The sequence below is a fragment of the Pelobates fuscus genome, chromosome 5 (genome assembly GCF_036172605.1).
Source record: "Pelobates fuscus isolate aPelFus1 chromosome 5, aPelFus1.pri, whole genome shotgun sequence".
Taxonomy (NCBI): domain Eukaryota; kingdom Metazoa; phylum Chordata; class Amphibia; order Anura; family Pelobatidae; genus Pelobates; species Pelobates fuscus.
In genome coordinates, this window is record NC_086321.1 from 3066096 (window position 1) to 3089369 (window position 23274).

General features: G+C 43.6%; 1 protein-coding gene across 2 annotated transcripts in view; it reads left to right on the plus strand.

The window, feature by feature from the left end:
* Positions 1-23274, plus strand: part of NPR2 (natriuretic peptide receptor 2) — a 266856-nt gene that overhangs the window by 134660 nt on the left and 108922 nt on the right. For both annotated transcript variants that reach the window (XM_063453527.1, XM_063453528.1), the window contains exon 7: positions 4409-4493. In XM_063453527.1, the coding sequence (XP_063309597.1) occupies positions 4409-4493 (85 nt within the window). The remainder of the gene's footprint in view (positions 1-4408; positions 4494-23274) is intronic.

Sequence of the window (23274 nt, forward strand, 5' to 3'; positions counted from 1 at the left end):
TACACACACCTCATGCACTATATACACACACACACTACATGCACTATACACACACACCTCATGCACTATATACACACACTACATGCACTATATACACACACACTACATGCACTATATACACACACCTCATGCACTATATACACACACCTCATGCACTATATACACACACTACATGCACTATATACACACACACTACATGCACTATATACACACACCTCATGCACTATATACTGTAGTGTGCTACATGCACTATATACACACACTACATGCACTATATACACACACACTACATGCACTATACACACACACTACATGCACTATATACACACACCTCATGCACTATATACACACTGCATGCACTAAATACACACACTACATGCACTATACACACACACACACTACATGCACTATATACACACACTGCATGCACTATATACACACACTGCATGCACTATATACACACACTGCATGCACTAAATACACACACTACATGCACTATATATACACACTACATGCACTATATATACACACTACATGCACTATATACACACACTGCATGCACTATATATACACATCACATGCACTATATACACACACTGCATGCACTAAATACACACACTACATGCACTATATATACACACTACATGCACTATATATACACACTACATGCACTATATATACACACACTACATGCACTATATACACACACTGCATGCACTATATATACACATCACATGCACTACATACACACACTGCATGCACTAAATACACACACTACATGCACTATATACACACATCACATGCACTATATACACACACTGCATGCACTAAATACACACACTACATGCACTATATATACACACACACACACACACACACACACACACTGCATGCACTATATATACACATCTCATGCACTATATACTCACACTGCATGCACTAAATACACACACTACATGCACTATATATACACATCACATGCACTACATACACACACTGCATGCACTACATACACACACTGCATGCACTAAATACACACACTACATGCACTATATAAACACACACACACACACACACACACTGCATGCACTATATATACACATCTCATGCACTATATACTCACACTGCATGCACTATATACACACACTACATGCACTATATACACACACTGCACGCATTATATACACACACACTACATGCACTATATATATACACACACACACTACATGCACTATATACACACTTTACATGCACTATATACACACACACACTACATGCACTATATACTCACACCACATGCACTATATACACACACACTACATGCACTATATACACACACCTCATGCCCTATATACACACACCTCATGCACTATATACACACACACCTCATGCACTATATATACACACATCTTGTACTATATACACACACACTACATGCACTATATACTCACACACTACATGCACTATATACACACACTGCATGCACTATATACACACACTGCATGCACTATATACACACACACAATACATGCACTATATACACAATGCATGCACTGTACACACACATTGTAAACACACACACTGCATACATTGTATACACACACACTGCATACACTAACATACTGCATACACTATATACACACACCTCATGCACTATATACACACTCACCTCATGCACTATATACGCACACTACATGCACTATATACACACACCTCATGCACTATATACTCACGCTACATGCACTAATACACTCACACTACATGCACTATATATACACACATCTTGTACTATATACACACACACTACATGCACTATATACTCACACACTACATGCACTATATACACACACTGAATGCACTATATACACACACTGCATGCACTATATACACACACTACATGCACTATATACACACACACACACACACTACATGCACTATATACACACTGCATGCACTGTACACACACATTGTAAACACACACACTGCATACATTGTATACACACACACTGCATACACTAACATACTGCATACACTATATACACACACCTCATGCACTATATACACACACACCTCATGCACTATATACGCACACTACATGCACTATATACACACACCTCATGCACTATATACTCACGCTACATGAACTAATACACTCACACTACATGCACTATATATACACACATCTTGTACTATATACACACACACACTACATGCACTATATACTCACACACTACATGCACTATATACACACACTGCATGCACTATATACACACACTGCATGCACTATATACACACACTACATGCACTATATACACACACTACATGCACTATATACACACACACACTACATGCACTATATACACACTGCATGCACTGTACACACACATTGTAAACACACACACTGCATACATTGTATACACACACTGCATACACTAACATACTGCATGCACTATATACACACTGAATGCACTACATACACACACACTACATGCACTGTAGACTCACAGTGTCTCTCTCTCTCTGTCTCAGTGACTCCATGTCTCTCTGTGTCTGTAATTCCCTGTGTCTCTCACTCCCTCTGTCTCTGTCAAACTAACTCCCTGTCTTTCTCATTCTAACTTTCTCTATATCTCACTTATTCACCCAGTAACCCCCTCTCACTCACAGTGAGTCACAGTGACTTTTACTCAGTGACTCTGTTTGTCTCGGTGACTGTGTGTCTGTGTCACTCACTCAGTGTTTGTGTGTCTGGTTCACTCAGTGACTCTCTGTGTGTCTGTGTCACTCAGTGACTCTCTGTGCGTCTGTGTCACTCAGTGACTGTGTGTGTCTGTGTCACTCGTGACTGTGTGTCTGTTTCACTCAGTGACTCTCTGTGTGTCTGTGTCACTCAGTGACTCTCTGTGCATCTGTCACTCAGTGACTGTGTGTGTCTGTGTCACTCGGTGACTGTGTGTCTGTTTCACTCAGTGACTCTCTGTGTTTCTGTGTCACTTGGTGACTGTGTCTGTGTCACTCAGTGACTCTCTGTGTGTATGTGTCACTCAGTGACTGTGTCTGTGTCACTTAGTGACTGTGTGTCTGTGTCACTCACTCAGGTAGTCTCTGTGTGTCTATCACTCGGCAACTGTCTTTCTCTTTCACTCACTCAGTGACTCTCTGTGTGTCTGTGTCACTCGGTGACTGTGTGTCTGTGTCTTTCAGTGACTCTCTGTGTGTCTGTGTCACTCAGTGACTATCTGTGTGTCTGTGTCACTCGGTGACTGTGTGTCTGTGTCACTCGGTGACTGTGTGTCTGTGTCACTCGGTGACTGTGTGTCTGTGTCACTCAGCGACTCTCTGTGTGTCTGTGTCACTCACTCAGTGTTTGTGTGTCTGTGTCACTCAGTGACTCTCTCTGTGTCTTTGTCACTCAGTGACTCTCTCTGTGTCACTCAGTGACTCTCTCTGTGTCTGTGTCACTCAGTGACTATCTGTGTGTCTGTGTCACTCGGGGACTGTGTGTCTGTGTCACTCAGTGACTATCTGTGTGTCTGTGTCACTCACTCAGGGATGCTGTCTGTGTCACTCAGGTATGCTCTGTGTGTCTGTGTCACTCTCTCAGTGACTGTGTGCGTCTGTGCCAGTCAGGGACTCTCTGTTTTACTTAGTGACTGTCTGTGTGTCTGTGTCACTCTCTCACTGACTGTGCGTGTGTCTGTGTCAGTCAGGGATGCTGTCTGTTTTACTTAGTGACTGTGTGTCTGTGTCACTCTGTCAGTGACTGTGTCTGTGTCAGTCAGGGACTCTGTCTGTTTTACTTAGTGACTGTGTGTCTGTGTCACTCTCTCAGTGACTGTGTGTGTGTCTGTGTCAGTCAGGGACTCTGTCTGTTTTACTTAGTGACTGTCTGTGTGTCTGTGTCACTCTCTCAGTGACTGTGCGTGTGTCTGTGTCAGTCAGGGATGCTGTCTGTTTTACTTAGTGACTGTGTGTCTGTGTCACTCTCTCAGTGACTGTGTCTGTGTCAGTCAGGGACTCTGTCTGTTTTACTTAGTGACTGTGTGTCTGTGTCACTCTCTCAGTGACTGTGTGTGTGTCTGTGTCAGTCAGGGACTCTGTCTATTTTACTTAGTGACTGTCTGTGTGTCGGTGTCACTCTCTCAGTGACTGTGTGTGTCTGTGTCAGTCAGGGACTCTGTCTGTGTCACTTAGTGACTGTCTGTGTGTATGTGTCACTCTCTCAGTGACTGTGCGTGTGTCTCTGTCAGTCAGGGACTCTGTCTGTTTCACTTAGTGACTGTCTGTGTGTCTGTGTCACTCTCTCAGTGACTGTGTGTGTCTGTGTCAGTCAGGGACTCTGTCTGTGTCACTTAGTGACTGTCTGTGTGTCTGTGTCACTCACTCAGGGACTCTCTCTCACTCTCAGCTCCGCTGTCCACCTTGGCTATTGTGGCACTGGGAGCAGGTCTGACGCTGCTCATGTTCGGAATGTCTAGTTTCCTTATATTGAGGTAAGAATCATCTATTATGATTTTACTAACCCATTCTATAAGATGTGCCCTGTCTAATCCTGTCACCCGTCTGTCTGTTAGTCTCCATTTTATCCTGTAATATTAAATACAGGATTATTCCCTGAACTGAGAATAGCAATTTAATGAAACAGTCACATTAGAATGAATCTCGGCAATTTTACACTGAATATTCTGTTTAGTTTTCATGGCTTAGTGAATGAACCCCTGGACAGGTTGATGGAGACTAAAGCTGGGTAACCCCAAACCTTTTTATTTACAGGAAACTCCCCGCTTTTAGTTACGTCATTAGCTAATTGGATTTGTCTGGCTGAGATTAAGGCACAGCAGGCGGTCAGACACAAGCAGTTACAGGGCTATTCACAGAGGCGACAATTCATATTTTACACCAAAGTAGCCGAGCTGGAAGCACAACTGATTTAGGGAATTTTGCAAATGTGGCAATATTGGCCTCAAATTTTAAATTCATTTTAAAGGACCACTATAGGCACCCAGACCACTTCAGCTCAATGAAGTGGTCTGGGTGCCAGGTCCATCTAGGGTTAACCCTTTCTGCTGTAAACATAGCAGTTTCAGATAAACTGCTATGTTTACAATTGGGTTAATCCAGCCTCTAGTGGCTGTCTCATTGACAGCCGCTAGAGGCGCTTCCACGCTTCTCACTGTGATTTTCACAGTGAGAAGACGCCAGCGTCCATAGGAAAGCATTGAGAATGCCGATGACGGGAAAGGGATTTAACCCCTTACTCGCCCTAGAGCCCGGCGGGTGGGGGGCCCAGATGGTGAGGGGAACCCAAGGACCCTATAGAGCCAGGAAAATGAGTATGTTTTCCTGGCACTATAGTGGTCCTTTAAATACCCTTCTTAGCCCTGCCTATGTCTCCATCCCAGGAATGGTTAATTAGTGTCTCCGTCCCACGCAGGGTTAATCAGTGTCTGTGACTCCATCCCAGGAAGGGTTAATCGGTGTCTTCATCCCAAGAAGGGTTAATCAGTGTCTGCGACTCCATCCCAGGAAGGGTTAATCGGTGTCTCCATCCCAAAAAGGGTTAATCAGTGTCTGTGACTCCATCCCAAGAAGGGTTAATCTGTGTCTCCATCCCAGGAAGGGTTAATCTGTGTCTCCATCCCAGGAAGGGTTAATCAGTGTCTCCATCCCAGGAAGGGTTAATCAGTGTCTCTGTAACGGACCGTTTCACTTACAAGAGGATAAAACCCAGTTTAGGCGATATCCCCCTTTCCAGATGCACAGGCAGCTACTGCAAACACCACTCTCCCGACTGGAACCACACGAACTCTGGAATCAGCTGAACAGGAAAAGCATACCATCCGCTTACACTCCTGGCAGTCAGCATACAATCCAATTCCCCCAAAGAACGAGACGACACATCGCTTTGAGGGTTAAGCAGGAACTCTGGACTGGCACATCCAGCCTGGCTTTTATTACAGTTGTTGAGAATACAGTACCGCCCACAGGGAGGGACAAAACAACCAATAGCATAATGGTTACAACCCCCAGGTTCCCTCCCCTCAGATAACCAGTTAACATAATTATTACAGCCAGGGAAAATACAGTTTTTATACATGTGCTATAACTTTAAAACCATACATCTAACACTTCCAAAACTCAGCCAAATCCCTACAGTGGATCGAAAGTTAGCTGGAGGTCCCTTTATGACCGACCGCAAGCACAATTTCCTGCCCAAAACAGTTCCATAGATTTGGGCTGTGCGGTCGGTCAATTTCATGCCGAAAAACGACTAAGTCCCATTTCGAACGGGACTTAGTCTCTGGAGCAGAAAAACGAAGTGTAGGAGAAGGTAAGGGTCAGCGGTATTCGAAATGTGTAGCCGATTTCAGTTCCATGAATTTGGCTACACATACCGCTGACCTCGTTCGAATGAACAAAGATGGCCGCCGCCACGTGTTCGTTTGTCGAATGGCGGCCACTTCGACTACTTCGGCACTTCGGCTGCATCCGAAGTGCCCATTTAAAGCTGCAGCACTGTTCCAAATTATTTAAAGGGACAGTCTTATAAAATCCAATCTGCTAAAAGAGTCTTTAACAGGTAATACCTTCCAGGGGCCATAGTCTTAAAGGGTATTGTTACCCAAAGTCTCAATATGGCCCCAGACAGTTCTTAAAGGGCCAGCAGCAGCCCAATATAAAATAAAACATGCCCAAATGTAGTTTTTAAAGTGCAATATGTCCAGGGGCCATAGTCAGCGGGCAGGAGGCGGGCGAACAGGCCTCTCCAATGCTCAGTGGCGAGGTTGGTTTCGCCACAGTCTCCATCCCAGGAAGGGTTAATCAGTGTCTGCGACTCCATTCCAGGAAGGGTTAATTAGTGTCTCCATCCCAGGAAGGGTTAATCAGTGTGTCTATCCCAGGAAGGGTTAATCAGTGTCTCCATCCCAGGAAGGTATAATCAGTGTGTCTATCCCAGGGAGGTTTAATCTGTGTCGCCATCCCATGAAGGGTTAATCAGTGTGTCTATCCCAGGAAGGGTTAATCAGTGTCTGCCTCTCCATCCCATGAAGGGTTAATCAGTGTCTCTATCCCAGGGAGGTTTAATCTGTGTCGCCATCCCAGGAAGGGTTGATCAGTGTGTCTATCCCAGGAAGGGTTAATCAGTGTCTCCATCCCAGGAAGGTATAATCAGTGTGTCTATCCCAGGGAGGTTTAATCTGTGTCGCCATCCCATGAAGGGTTAATCAGTGTGTCTATCCCAGGAAGGGTTAATCAGTGTCTCCATCCCAGGAAGGTATAATCAGTGTGTCTATCCCAGGGAGGTTTAATCTGTGTCGCCATCCCAGGAAGGGTTAATCAGTGTGTCTATCCCAGAAAGGGTTAGTCAGTGTCTGCGATTCCATCCCAAGAAGGGTTAATCGGTGTCTCATCCCAGGATCAGTTAATCTGTGTCTGCGTCTCCATCCCAGGAAGGGTTAATCGGTGTGTGGCGGAACCAACCTCGCCACTGGCCACTGGAGAAGCCTGGTCGCCCACCTCCTGCCGCTGGACTATGGCCCCATGTTTAACACTGTTCTTTTTCCCTGCAGAAAGGCTGGTTCATGCCTTTCTGCGGACTGTTAAAGTCACGAACACCGCTGAGCTGCCGACCTCCCGTCTCCTACCTGCAGTCAATTATCCGAACACCGGTCCATTCGGTACTTTAATGTTAAAGCCATGCTACCCCAGATAGCTATGCCATGGAGCCCAGCCGTATACTGAAAGACTGTATGAAAGACTTTGGCTCCATGGCGATTGAACTGTATGTATGTGATCTGAGCGCCATCCGGTAATAATGTGCGCTCAGATCTAAGCTATCTGGGGATAGGTAGAATGTGTATGTTCTATGTGATAAATGTAACAGTATGTAATTTTATGAATTTTATTGTCCTTTGTCTGCCATGTGGTTAATGGAGTTTTGCCTCCGTCCTCGGAGATAATTTGATTACTTCCCAATTATCTCCAGGAAAGAAAGGAGGGATTGTTATGCATTGTGGGAGTGTAAACTTGTGATTGGTCAATGTCCAATATGTTTCATAGTCTTCCATCTGGTCCCCTAGGGAGTGTCTACCAGGTGACCTGCATAAAAGCCGGGCAGGTAGCCCCAGTAAATCAGTTCTGCTTGACCCTCAAACGAAGTGTCATCTCGTTCTTGGGGGGAATTGGATTGTATGCTGTTACAGTGTGACTGCCAGGAGTGTAAACTGTTCGTATGTTTTTTCCTGTTCGGCTGTTTACAGCATTCGTGTGTTTCCTGTTCGGGAGTTTGGAGCATTCCCCTGGTTCCAGTTCGGGAGATTGGTGAATTCATGTGTTTGCAGTTCGGGAGTTTGAGTATTCATGTGTTTGCAATTCGGGAGATTGGTGATTGCAGTAGCTGTCTGTGCATCTGAAAAGAGGAATATCACCTAAACGGTTTTTAACCTCTTGTGTGCAAAACGGTCCGTTACACGGGGTCTCCATCCCAGGAAGGGTTAATCAGTGTCTGCGTCTCCATCCCAGGAAGGGTTAATCAGTGTCTGCGTCTCCATCCCAGGAAGGGTTAATCAGTGTCTCTGTAGCGGAGTTCTGGTCTTTCACAGACTATCTCCGCTGGTGTGGCTAAAGTGACCTCGCCACTGGTTTTTGGAGGGGCCTGTTTGCCAGCCTCCTGCCCTGCGACTATGGCCCTGGGATGTATTGCCCTTCTAGGAACTGATTTGGGCATATTGTATTTCTAGAATGCTGTTTCTGACCCTTCAATTCCCAGAGAAAGGATTTGTACTTTTAAACTGGCACTTTGGATGCAGTCGAAGTGCCGAAGTCGTCGAAGTGGCCGCCATTCGAAAACCGAACATGTGGCGGCGGCCATTTTAACTTATTCGAACGCGGTCAGCGGTATGTGTAGCCAAATCTATGGAACTGTTTTCGGCTACCCAATTGCACGAACACCGCCGACCCGTACCTTCTACTCTACTTCGACACTGCGCTCGTTCGAATGGGACTTAGTAATTTTCTCTGTGTAAAATAGACCGACCGCACAACCCAAATCCATGGAACTGTTTTGGGCATGAAAATGTGCTTGCGGTCGCTCAATAGTGACTTAAATCTATCTCCCGAACGGCTGAACAGATTCAAATGATTTTTGGGTATGTTTGTATTTGGAATGTGCTGATTAATAATATGTGACTAATAATATTGGATATATAGTTTTAGAGTTATGAAAGTTGGGTAAAAAGTATGTTTTAAACTGTACGGCTAATTGTGTTACCTCCCATGCTAAGGGGAGGAGATGTGTGGGATGTAACCATTGTTTGATTGGCTAATTTATAATTGTCTGTGGGCGTCTCCCTTGCATGGGAGAATTGCATAAAAGCAGAGTGTATGTCTTCTTCACCCTCAATCTAGAGTCCTGTCTCTCATTGGGGGAATTGCTATATCACTAGAAGGGATTGCTATGCTTGTCAAACTTCCTTGCTAAATTACTACTAAAGAAAATTATGGAACCAAAGGTCCTTAATGGAAGAGTTATTAACCCGTTCGCGCCGTTACGGCGTGCTATGCCGTCCCGGCGTTAATGGGCTTAAACGCCTTCACGGCGGCATAGCACGCCGCGGCGTTTTAGCCCTCCCACAGGTCCCTGATCCCTCCCAAACTGCAGATCACTGTTGGGGGACCTGCCTGGCAACCCAGGCAGGTCCCCTGTGGCCAATCCGTGGTGATCTGCAGTTTGTGATCGCAGTGACAGCCAGTCACTGCGATCACTGTTACAATGTGTCAGCCAATGATTTTAAATCACTGGCTGACACATTGTCTCTGCCCCTCTCCTCACCTCACTTCGATCTGAGAGAGAGAGGCAGAGAGATCGTTCCTGTAGAGCCCTGTGGAGAGAAAATTGTCAAAAAAAGAGAGAAAAAGTTAAAAAAAACCATTTTTTTAACCCTTCCAGTGCTGATCACAGCATTTAACACTGTGATCAGCCTGTTTAGGGATTTTAGTACATTTGTACTATTATTAATTAATTTTTTTTAGGGTCAAAAAAATTTTTGACATTTTTTTTTGACCCTTTGTCAGCCGCAGCACCCCAAATCTCCCTTAACCCTTTCCCCGCTGCCGTGATCACTGTACTGTACAGTATCGCTACTGTACAGTATTTTACCAGTGATCACTGTGATCAGAGGGCTCTCTGATCAGGCTGACTTTTTTGGGGGGGGTTATTTTTATTAAAAAAACAAAAAATAAAATAAAAATTAACCCTTTCTGTACTGGTCGCAGCAGCCTAAACTGCGATCAGTACATTTATTTTATTTTTTGTGGGTTTCTGAGGGTGGGTAGTAGGGTGTTAGGCAGGTAGGAGTTTAGTAATTTCCCCCTTAGATTTTTTTTATTAATTATTGAGTAGCCCCCCCTAGAATGGCACGTCGCTACTCGGCTGAGGAGGCGTACGCCATTCTGGCAGGCAGTGATAGTGACACTCTGCAAGATAGTGACACTATCACTGCCTCTGACATTGAGGCTATGACTGACTCCTCTAGTGATGGTGCCCCACCACCACCACCAAGAGGACGCTCAGCAAGCCCAATGCCAGATGGAGACTGGGTGCCCCCAAACCTGACGGCCCCAGATATTCCCCCATTTACGGCGACCCCTGGCATCACGGTTATGGTGGATGCTTGGGAACCCCTAAAATATTTTGATTTGTTTATGTCAGAGGACGTATTTCAGTTATTGGTTGAGCAAACCAATTTATTTGCCAACCAATATCTGACTGCGAATCCGGGGTCACATTACAATCGGCGTAATATGTGGCACCCCACGGATCTCGCAGAAATGCGCAAATTTTGGGCCCTAACTCTAGTTATGGGCATTGTCAAAAAGCCGAGTATCAGGTCCTACTGGTACAAGCACCCCATCCTGGCGACCCCTCTTTTCCCTGGGGTTATGAAGAGGGATCGCTATGAGCAGCTGCTGCGTTTCCTCCACTTTAACGACAACACACTGTGCCCCCCAAGAAACGACCCATCGTTTGACAGGCTGTACAAAATTCGGCCCCTAATTGAACTCCTGTCAGACAAATTCTCCCAAAATTATGTCCCCGAAAAAAATATTTGTATAGATGAGTCCTTAATGAAATTTAAGGGCAGATTACTTTTTAAACAGTATATCCCTTCTAAACGGTCCCGATACGGTGTAAAATTTTATAAATTGTGTGAATCAAAATCTGGATATACATGGGCGTTTCGTATTTATCAGGGGAAGGATAGCCATCTTGACCCACCAGGATGCCCTGATTCTGTGGGTACATGTGGCAAGATAGTATGGGACCTAATCCTTCCCTTGTTAAATAAGGGATACAGGCTATGGGTCGACAACTATTACACAAGCATAGAGTTATTTAAAACTCTATTTTGCTTTGAGACCGTAGCCTGTGGCACAGTGCGTAAGAATCGTAGAGGTTTCCCCCAAACCCTGGCACGAGGTAGACGCAGTAGAGGCTCCCTTTCAGCGCTCCGCCAGGATGAGTTGCTTGCCCTTCGCTTCACCGATAGGAAAGATGTGTACATGTTGTCTACAATGCACGACGAAACTTCAGTGCCAGTGTCTGTGAGAGGTGGAACTGAGCAGCTGGAGAAGCCGAAGTGCATTGTGGATTACAGCAAGTTTATGGGGGGAGTAGACTTGGCTGATCAGTGCATACAGCCCTATCTGGTGAACCGGAAGAGTAGGACCTGGTACAAGAAAATTGCAGTCTACATAACCCAGATTGCAATTTTCAATGCCTATGTGCTTTATAAAAAGGAAGCCATAGGTAGACCATGCCCATTTCTAGAGTTTATGGTCCAAATTTTGTCCCAAATTATATTTGCCCAGACCCCAAATCCTAACCCTCCTTTGGAATCAGAAGATGTCCAACGACTTACCAGCAAACATTTCCCTTCCCGAATCCCCCCCACACCCTGTAAAAGGTCACCCCAACGAAAATGCCGTGTTTGCTGGAAAAGAGGAGTCCGAAAGGACTCCAGTTATTATTGTCCCTCCTGTCCATCCCTACCCGCCCTCTGCATAACAGACTGTTTCAAAGTCTACCATACAGAGCTGAACTACTAAATCACTCTGTATGGTACTTTGGCAGTTTGTTTGCTTGATTTCCCTGGATTCCCTGACCTCGGCTTGTCCTGACTATGCTTCGTTAGCTGCCTGTACCGACCCATTGGCTTGTTTTACCGACTACTCTGATTTCTGGATTCCCCTGACCTTGGCCTGTCCCTGTTTATGCTAGCCATTCTAAAGTGGCTACACCAAACAACTCAAAATACTATATTTGTAGTACTTGAAATGTGCGTTCACAAAAAAAGCAAAAAAACTAATCACAGGGTTAATGCTACAGTATCTGAGTCAAAGATCTATCTGCCTCTCTCTGCCTTCAGATCAAAGTGTATATGGGGGTACTGTACTATTCCTGTGATATACTAAAAACCTGGAAACATTGTACATGTAGGTATCGTTATATTCAGAAGACAGTGTTAAATCAAAATACTGAGGTTTTAGTGCACTAACTAATACCAGGATGATGACATTCCTAGTGAAAATGCAATTTATGTGATTAAAAAGACAAAAATAAAAGTAGAAATTGCTGCATCGGCCTATCATTTCTGTTAAAATGGCTAGACCAAACATCTCAAGGTCTGCCATTTGTTGTACTCTGGGTTGCCTACTTTTGAAAATGGTATGCCATAACGGTGGAAATGTATTTACCCAGGCTGCCATGCTCTCTAAATAGCCACATAGGCCCAGCAAATCACGTTGTCAAACTTACAAGCTAAAAGGGCATCTAATATATTTTGCCCTGTACTTATCGGAAAGAATCTGAAATAATGATACGTGGGGGTACCGTTATATTCAGAAGATAGTGTTAAATCAAAATACTGAGGTTTTAGTGCACTAACTAATACCAGGATGATGACATTTCTAGTGAAAATGCAATTTATGTGATTAAAAAGACAAAAATAAAAGTAGATATTGCTACATGGGCCTATCATTTCTGTTAAAATGGCTAGACCAAACATCTCAAGGTCTGCCATTTGTTGTACTCTGGGTTGCCTACTTTTGAAAATGGTATGCCATAACGGTGGAAATGTTATTATCCAGGCTGCCATGCTCTCTAAATAGCCACATCAAATCACTTTGTCAAATATCCAACTTTGAAATGGACATCTAATTTATTTGTCCCTGTGACTTCCCCCCAAAAAAACAGAAAATCCGGTATATGGGGGTACTGTTACATTCAGGAGACAATGTTAAAAGAAAATAGTGAGGCTTTGTTGCAATAACTCATACCAGGAATAAGAAATGTCCTGTGAAAAGTGAGTTCATGTGTGGAAAAAAGCACAAATAAAACTATTACCGCTATGTGGGGCCTTCATTTCTGATAAAGTGGTTCGACCAAACATCATAAAATGCACCATTTGAAATACTCAGGATTGCCTACTTTTGAAAACGGTATGCCATAATAGTGGAAATGTTATTACCCAGGCTGCCATGCTCTCTCAAATGCGAAATAGGCCCAGGAAATCACCTTGTCAAATTTCCAACTTTGAAATGGACATCTAATATATTTGTCCCTGTGACTTCCCCCCAAAAAACAGAAAATCCGGTACATGGGGGTACTGTTATATTCAGGAGACAATGTTAAAAGAAAATAGTGAGGCTTTGTTGCAATAACTCATACCAGGAATAAGAAATGTCCTGTGAAAAGTGAGTTCAAGTGTGCAAAAAAGCACAAATAAAACTATTACCGCTATGTGGGGCCTTCATTTCTGATAAAGTGGTTAGACCAAACATCTTGCAATGCACCATTTGTTATACTCTGGGTTGCCTACTTTTGAAAACGGTATGCCATAATAGTGGAAATGTTATTACCCAGGCTGCCATGCTCTCTCAAAGGCAAGATAGGCCCAGAAAATCGCTTTGCCAATTTTCAATGTGTAAAACCAAAAATGGACAAGTGTATATTTGACCCTGTAACTTTCCAAAACCCCATAAAACCTATACATGGGGGGTACCATGGCGCTCGTGAGACATCACTGAACAGAAATAGGAGTGTTTCAGGGCAGTAAACTACATACTGACGTTAATATTATCAGTAAAAGTACAGTTTTTATGTGAAAAACGCAAAAAAAAAAACAGAACACTAACTTTGGCTAGCATTTGTGCCCAAATGGCTACTACAAAAGACTGTCCATACCCAATTTTGAATACCCTGGGATGTCTACTTTTTCAAATGGTATGCCATTAAGGGGTAATTTTCATTTCTTGGCTGCCATACAGCCTCAAAGGCAGCCTAGACACAGCAAACTAATCTGACAAATTCCATTGTGAAAAAGCATAAATGGATAAGCCGTATATATGACCCTGTAACTTAAAAAAAAAACATACAACCTATACATGGGGGGTACCTTGGCGCTCGTGAGACATCACTGAACAGAACTGAGAGTGTTTCGGGGCAGTAAACTACATACTGGCGTTAATATTATCAGTAAAAGTACAGTTTTTATGTGAAAAACGCAAAAAAAAAAACCGGAACACTAACTTTGGCTAGCATTTGTGCCCAAATGGCTACTACAAAAGACTGTCCATACCCAATTTTGAATACCCTGGGATGTCTACTTTTTCAAATGGTATGCCATTAAGGGGTAATTTTCATTTCTTGGCTGCCATACAGCCTCAAAGGCAGCCTAGACACAGCAAACTAATCTGACAAATTCCATTGTGAAAAAGCATAAATGGATAAGCCGTATATATGACCCTGTAACTTAAAAAAAAAAACATACAACCTATACATGGGGGGTACCTTGGCGCTCGTGAGACATCACTGAACAGAACTGAGAGTGTTTCGGGGCAGTAAACTACATACTGACGTTGATATTATCAGTAAAAGTACAGTTTTTATGTGAAAAACGCAAAAAAAAAAACGGAACACTAACTTTGGCTAGCATTTGTGCCCAAATGGCTACTACAAAAGACTGTCCATACCCAATTTTGAATACCCTGGGATGTCTACTTTTTCAAATGGTATGCCATTAATGGGTAATTTTCATTTCTTGGCTGCCATACAGCCTCAAAGGCAGCCTAGACACAGCAAACTAATCTGACAAATTCCATTGTGAAAAAGCATAAATGGATAAGCCGTATATATGACCCTGTAACTTTAAAAAAATACATAAAACCTATACATGGGGGGTACCTTGGCGCTCGTGAGACATCACTGAACTGAACTGGGAGTGTTTCAGGGCAGTAAACTATATACTGACGTTAATATTATCAGTAAAAGTACAGTTTATTTGTGAAAAACGCAAAAAAAAAAACAGAACACTAACTTTGGCTAGCATTTGTGCCCAAATGGCTACTACAAAAGACTGGCCATACCCAATTTTGAATACCCTGGGATGTCTACTTTTTCAAATGGTATGCCATTAAGGGGTAATTTTCATTTCTTGGCTGCCATACGGCCTCAAAGGCAGCCTAGACACAGCAAACTAATCTGACAAATTCCATTGTGAAAAAGCATAAATGGATAAGCCGTATATATGACCCTGTAACTTTAAAAAAATACATAAAACCTATACATGGGGGGTACCTTGGCGCTCGTGAGACATCACTGAACTGAACTGGGAGTGTTTCAGGGCAGTAAACTATATACTGACGTTAATATTATCAGTAAAAGTACAGTTTATTTGTGAAAAATGCAAAAAAAAAACCAGAACACTAACTTTGGCTAGCATTTGTGCCCAAATGGCTACTACAAAAGACTGGCCATACCCAATTTTGAATACCCTGGGATGTCTACTTTTTCAAATGGTATGCCATTAAGGGGTAATTTTCATTTCTTGGCTGCCATACGGCCTCAAAGGCAGCCTAGACACAGCAAACTAATCTGACAAATTCCATTGTGAAAAAGCATAAATGGATAAGCCGTATATATGACCCTGTAACTTAAAAAAAAAACATAAAACCTATACATGGGGGGTACCATGGCGCTCGTGAGACATCCCTGAAAAGAACTAGGAGTGTTTCAGGGCAGTAAACTATATACTGACAATAATATTCTCAGTAAAAGTACAGTTTTTATTTGAAAAATGAAAAAAAAAAAAAATAACACTAACTTTGGCTAGCGTTTATGCCCAAGTGGCTACTACAAAAGACTGGGCATACCCCATTTTGAATACCCTGGGATGTCTACTTTTTCAAATGGTATGCCATGATGGGGTAACTTACATTTCTTGGCTGCCATACGGTCTCAAAGGCAACCTAGGGCCAGCAAACCAATCTGTGAAACTTCTATGTAAAAAATAAATAAATAGACAAGACATATATTTGACCCTGTAACTTTCCAAAACACCATAAAACCTATACATGGGGGTTACTGTTTTACTCATGAGACATTTCTGAATACAAATATGTATGTTTTATTGCAGTAAAACCAAACAGTATTGTGACATTAACAGTTAAATTGACATGCAGAAATTGAAAAATATCAAAATTTCTTAATTTTTCAAACTTTTTTAGATTTTATTCATATAAAGTGGAGTTCTATATATGAATGTTTGATATGGAATGAAAGCCCTGTTTCCCCTGAACAAAACGATATATAATAAGTGTGGGTGCACTTAGTATGAAAGAGGTAAATTATAGTTGAACAGACATAGAGCCAAATTCTGTGGTTTGTTTACGTTTTGTTTTGATCACAACTTGTACATTTGGCTCCGTCCTTAAGGGGTTAAGAAGGAGTCCCTACCTTTAATAATCCTAAGGGTATAAACAGTGAAAAATAGACAGGAAAGAATAGGGAAACCAGGGAAGAGGGAATAAGTATGGCAAGGCACATACAGACCCTGATAATTCTTTCACAGAGAGATTTGCCGAAGCCTAATTATTGAAGCCTAGGTCAAATAACATCAAAAGCTGTAAAGTTATCAAAATAGGTAGAGGAATAGATGGGTAGGTAGGGGAAAAGGGAAACCTCCTAAACAGAAGGATAAAGAACTCCCAAAAACCTAATCCCAAGATAGGTCCACTCACTAGGAGAGGATCCTATATCTAAGTACCTCGGCACTGTGAAGAATCACAAGTGCCTACCTATTACCCTGTTCCCTTCCTGACTAAGTAGCTTAAAAAAAAAGAATTAAATTAAATAATCCATAAGGCGCTACCTAAGTGAACAAATTGAAAAAAAGAAAATTTAAATAAAAACTCGACGCACGTTTCGGCGTTCTAACATGCCGTCGTCAGGAGTAATGAACTCTGGTATAACTTTTTGTTCATTTATATACACATTGTAGCAATCAGTTTGTTATGATTACCAGCTGTGTATCAATCACGCGTGCTCACTACGTCGTCTAATCCGCCCATTGATTGGTCAAGAATTACCAACCATATTTCCATTGGTGTCCTCTACGGACCATGTGACCAAGGGGCGTGACGACGAGTGGGATAGGACCCACGTGGGGAGACAGCCGTATGGTATGGGAGTGGCGTAATCGTGTCACCTAGTGATGATACCATCATTCTTAGCAAACCTCCCACAATCCATTTGGTACTCAATCATCATCCTCTAATGGGACGGTGTGACGAGAGCAATCTCGCCACATTGCATTGGAGAAGCCTGGCTGCCCGCCTCCTGCCTTTGGACTATGGCCCTGGGAGATTGGGCCCTTTAAAAACAGTATTCGGCCATACCAGAGTGTATGTCACTCATTCTGGCCCTTTAAACACAGTGGGGCCATTCGGTACTTGCCCTGTGTGAGCGGTGATACCCCCAGATAGCTATGCCATGGAGCCTATTCATATAATGAAAGACTATGGGAAAGACTTTAGCTCCATGGCAATTGAACTGTGTGAATAGGATCTGAGCGCTATTCGGTAGTTTTGTGCGCTCAGATTCCAGCTATCTGGGGATAAGTGAAATGTCTGTGTGTTATGTGTAAAAGATGACTTTATGTATTTTTAAAGAATTTTATGTCTTTCTGTAACCATGTGGTTAATGGAGTCTGCCTCTAGCCCTGGATAATTGGATTACTTTCCCCTTTGTCTCCAGGATAGAGGCCTCTGTAAAACCTGTCTAAACCAGATTGCCATGCGGCCAGTAAGGGACAAAAGATACTTTTACTAACTTTTGAACCCCTGGTCTGATTCATGACATTTTTTAATATGTTGTTCCCCTGAATGGATTGATTGTGAATATGTAATTTTTATGTGAATGTGATGTATGGTTTTAGAGTTATGAATGTTATGTAAAAAGTATGTTAAACTGTAAATGTTCTGGGCAGCAGATAATTGAGCTATGTATATTGCTAAAACTCAATTATCTAGCCTGGCCCAGAGGAGGAGTTTTGTGTTGCATAAATTGTGAGTTCTGTGTGCCAGTAAATCAGTCTTGTTCCAGCATTAAGCTTTGGCTCATGTGTGGATTATTTGGCGAGACCAGCAAGTTATTACTCTGTGGATTACTTGGTGATTATATTTTATGGGAAGAAGGGAATGCTTGACGGAGTAACGGATTGTACCGTCACCGATGGTACCTATGTGGGGAGATCCACGTCATGGGAGGGGAGTGGCATAGCTACGTCACCTAGTGACGGGAATGCCATTCCCTTGAGACCTCCCACGTTCCATATGGCAAAGGAGATGCTCGTTCATCCTCTATATCAATATGGGGATGATAGTGTCATCAAGGAGGATTTTCCCCCCATATGGAACGTGGGAGGTCTGACTGTTTATACCCTTAGGATTATTAAAGGTAGGGACTCCTTCTTAATAACTCTTCCATTAGGGACCTTTGGTTACATAATTCTTTTGTTCATTTTGTGGGTTATTCCCCGGTTGGGAAGAGTTATTAGGGCTTTTCTAAAACACTGACCTATGGGTCAAACTAATAACCCCTGGTTCAATGTTTTTCTTTATTCATTTTTTCTAAATTACTACTAAGCTCTTGTAAGAGCTTGTTCCTGTCTTGCTCTCTGAAGGAGTCTGCGGTGGTTATGGTGTCTGCTGCAGTGCTTGGAGTCCTCAGGAAGCGCTAGGAGCATCCTTCAACGGAGGTACCCAGTCGGGGTGCCAGGTGATCCGTTACAGCTGGTAATCCAAGTAAGGCTCAGGAACAAGTAATAAAACCCAAGAGAATAATATCCACGGTTAGTAAAGTAATCCAAAAGTATCCCATTACGTTTCCCAATGACTGGACGACACACAGCATCAGGAGCAGAACTGCACTTTTATTCCACACAGTCAGCTTTTAAGCCATTCTCCCATGCAAGGGAGACACCTACAATAATTAGTACAGTAGCCAATAATATTAAAGTTACCACCCACACTTCTCCTCCCCTCAGCATGACACATAATCCTATTATGCAGGACACAGTTTTCCCCACTTTCTGGATGTACCCCTTCTGTTGGGGGTACACCCCTAAATCTTATATTCCCCCGATACTCAAAACTCACCCAGATTGGACCAGGGGTTCGGGAGTTATGTGTAAGGGACGTTTTGACCGACCGCACACCCAGCAGAAGCCAAAATCGCTTCCATGAGTTTTGGCTTTGCGGTCGGTCTATGTTAGGGGTATAAAAGACATGAAAATCCCTGGGTTCGGTAGAATCCCCTCATTCAGTAGATTAGTTTAAGCGAATGAGAGGCTTGTTTGTGGTTCTGTTCGTTAGTTATGGAGCCTGGAGGTTTCAGCGGTGTCTCCATTCCAGGAAGGGTTAATCAGTGTTGTGACAAACACCGCTTTCCACAGACGTTTTCCACGGACTCCTGCAGGAGTGTGGAAGCTGACCTCCTGCCCACCGACTATGGCCCAGGTCAGCTACTGTAAAGACCCATATTTTATTAATCAGTGTCTCCATCCCAGGAACGGTTAATCAGTGTACTGCCTCTCTGTGTGTTTATTAGACACAGAATATACAGCCTCTGTTTATACCTCTATGGTATATGTTCTCTCTATATATGCTGACAGCAGATTATCCTGTCACTGTAGTCTGCTATGGTCAGGGCCGTCTTTAAATTTGATTGGACCCTGGGCAAGCATTTACTTGGGCCCCCCTGACTACATATAGATACGCACAAATACAGATACACACTGACCGCATATAGATACACAGAAGAACATACAGATACACACAGACTACATATAGATACACTGACACACACATAGACACACACAGATACAAACACTGGCATGCATGCAGATACAAAAGTACACACACTGACTTCATATAGATACACCGACACACACACTGACACACATACAGACACACAGATACACAACCTGACACACATGCAGATATACAGATACAAAAACTGACACATACAGATACACACACAAACACAAATGGACAACATACAGATACAGAGACACATTCTGACAGACGTACTGACACAGACAGCCATACTGAAACACACATACACAAAGACATACTGAACCACACAGACACTGACGGACTCACACACACAGACATACAGATACACTGACAGACATACCGGCACATATACACAGAGACAGATGGACATACTGAAACACACATACACTGACAGACATATTGACAAACACAGACATACAGAACCACACGGACACTGACAGACTCACACATAGACATACAGACATTCTGGCACACATACACACAGACAGACAGACAGACATACTGAAACACACATACAGACATACTGACACACTGACAGACACACACACACACACACACACACAGACAGACATACTGACATACTGACACACTGACAGACTCACACACACAGACATACTGACACACTGACAGACATACACACATACACTGACAGACATGCACACATACTGAACCACACAAACACTGACAGACTCACACACACAGACATACAGATACACTGACAGACATACTGGCACACTAACACATACACACATACATATATACTGACACACACACACACATGCAAAATTTGATAACCACCCTCCAGTTTCTTACCTTTTCCTGGAGGGTGGCTTCCCTGGGGTCCAGTAGGCTGGCTGGGGTGGCTGGGAGTTAAGCTCTCCCGGCCTGGCCCCCTCCGGAACAGCTTCTTCCTCCCGTGCGGCTCCTGTTTCTGTGGGAGGAAGTGACCGGGCCCCTGCTGACACAGGCCCACCGGGTGGCCCTAAGTAGTATGCGGGCAGAGGGCAAACGGAGCAGCTGTCTTGGGCCCCCCAGCAGTGACAGGGCCCGGGGCAGCTGCCCCGTTTGCCCCGCGTTAAAGACGGCCCTGGCTATGGTATACCTGTAACGGATCACCTGGCACCACGACTGGGTACCTCCATTGAAGGATGCTCTTAGTGCTTACAGAGGGCTCCAAGCGCTCCGCAGACACCACAACCACTGCAGACCCCACTAACCGCCGCAGCTTGCTTGGGGTCTCGCCGTCTCCTACCCACCCTGGACCTACGACAAGGCTCCAGGTTCCAGTGGGTGAACCTCTCCTCCAAGAGAGTGAAGCAGGAACAAGCTCTTAAAAGAGCTTAGTAGTGATTAGCTAAGGGAGTATGCAGAGCATAGCAATCCCTTGTAGTGATTTAGCAATTCCCCCAATAAGAGACAGGACTCTAGATTGAGGGTGAAGAAGAACTGACAGAGCTGTGTGTTTATTGTTCTAATATACACATTCTTACACATTAGTACCACCCATTAGGTTTTGTAAAACAACCAATAAACATGTACAATACACTCAGACACTCCCACACAAAATCCTCCCCTCTGCCTGTGATACAATTAGCATAGAAACATAGAATGTGACGGCAGATAAGAACCAGTCGTCCCATCTAGTCTGCCCAATTTTCTAAATACTTTCATTAGTCCCTGGCCTTATCTTATAGTTAGGATAGCCTTATGCCTATCCCACGCATGCTTAAACTCCTATACTGTGTTAACCTCTACCACTTCAGATGGAAGGCTATTCCATGCGTCTACTACCCTCTCGGTAAAGTAATGCTTCCTGATATTATTTTTAAACCTTTGTCGCTCTAATTTAAGACTATGTCCTCTTGTTGTGGTAGTTTTTCTTCTTTTAAATATAGTCTTTGTAACGGACCGTTTTGCTCACCAGAGGTTAAAAAACGTTTAGGCGATAATCCCCTTCCAGATAGACAAGCAGCTACTGCAATCACCAATCTCCCGAACTGCAAACTGCACGAATTCACCAACTCCCGAACAAGAGACACACGAACACTGGAAGCAGCCGAACAGGAAAAGCCATACGAACAGCTTACACTCCTGGCAATCGGCATACAATCAAATTCCCCCCAAGAATGAGATGACACTTCACTTTGAGGGTTAAGCAGGAACTCATTTAATGGGGCTACCTGCCCAGCTTTTATGCAAGTCTCCCACCTGGTGGACACTCCCCTAGGGGACCAGATGGGAAACTGGGAAACATATAGGACACTGACCAATCACAGACATACACCTTTAAACAATCCCACAATGCATTACAATCCCTCCTCTCTGGCCTGGAGATAATTGAGAAGTAATCCAATTATCTCCAAGGACCGAGGCAAAACTCCATTAACCACATTGCAGACAAAAGGACAGTAAAAGACATAAAATTACCTACGGATACATTTAGTACATAACATTTTACATATCCCTAGATAGCTTAGATCTGAGCGCACATTATTACCGAATGACGCTAAGATCACATACATACAGTTCAATTGCCATGGAGTTCACGCCATTTCACATAGTCTTTTCGTTACACAAATTGGCTCCATGGCTTAGCTATCTGGGGTAACACATTCACATGTCCAAAGTACCGAATGAGCTGTTGTTCGACCCCATGAGCACGAATAGGAACCAGGGGCGGACGGCTCAGCGGTGTTCGTGCAAATAAGTGTCCGTTTTCAGTTCCATAGTTTGAGCGCTGAACACTGCTGGTCGTTCGGGACTTGTAAAATGTCCGCCGCCACGTGTTCGGCAAACGAACAAAGGCCACCCAGCGTTTGTCAATTAAGCTGCGGTTAACCGCAGCTTCTGGGCGGTCAATTGGCGGCACACTCCAGCTCCCAGGTGGTCCATCGTTCGGTAGTTTGGTTGGTAGCTGGAATCTACCGAACACCCTGGCAGAAAGGCACGAATAAGCCTTTCTGCAGGGAAAATAAAAGGTTTAACCTGCAGGGCCATAGTCCAAAGGGAGCAGGCAAGCAACCAGGCTCCTCCCCTTTACCCCCTAGACTAACAGGGTATCTGACCTCCTGCCGGTGG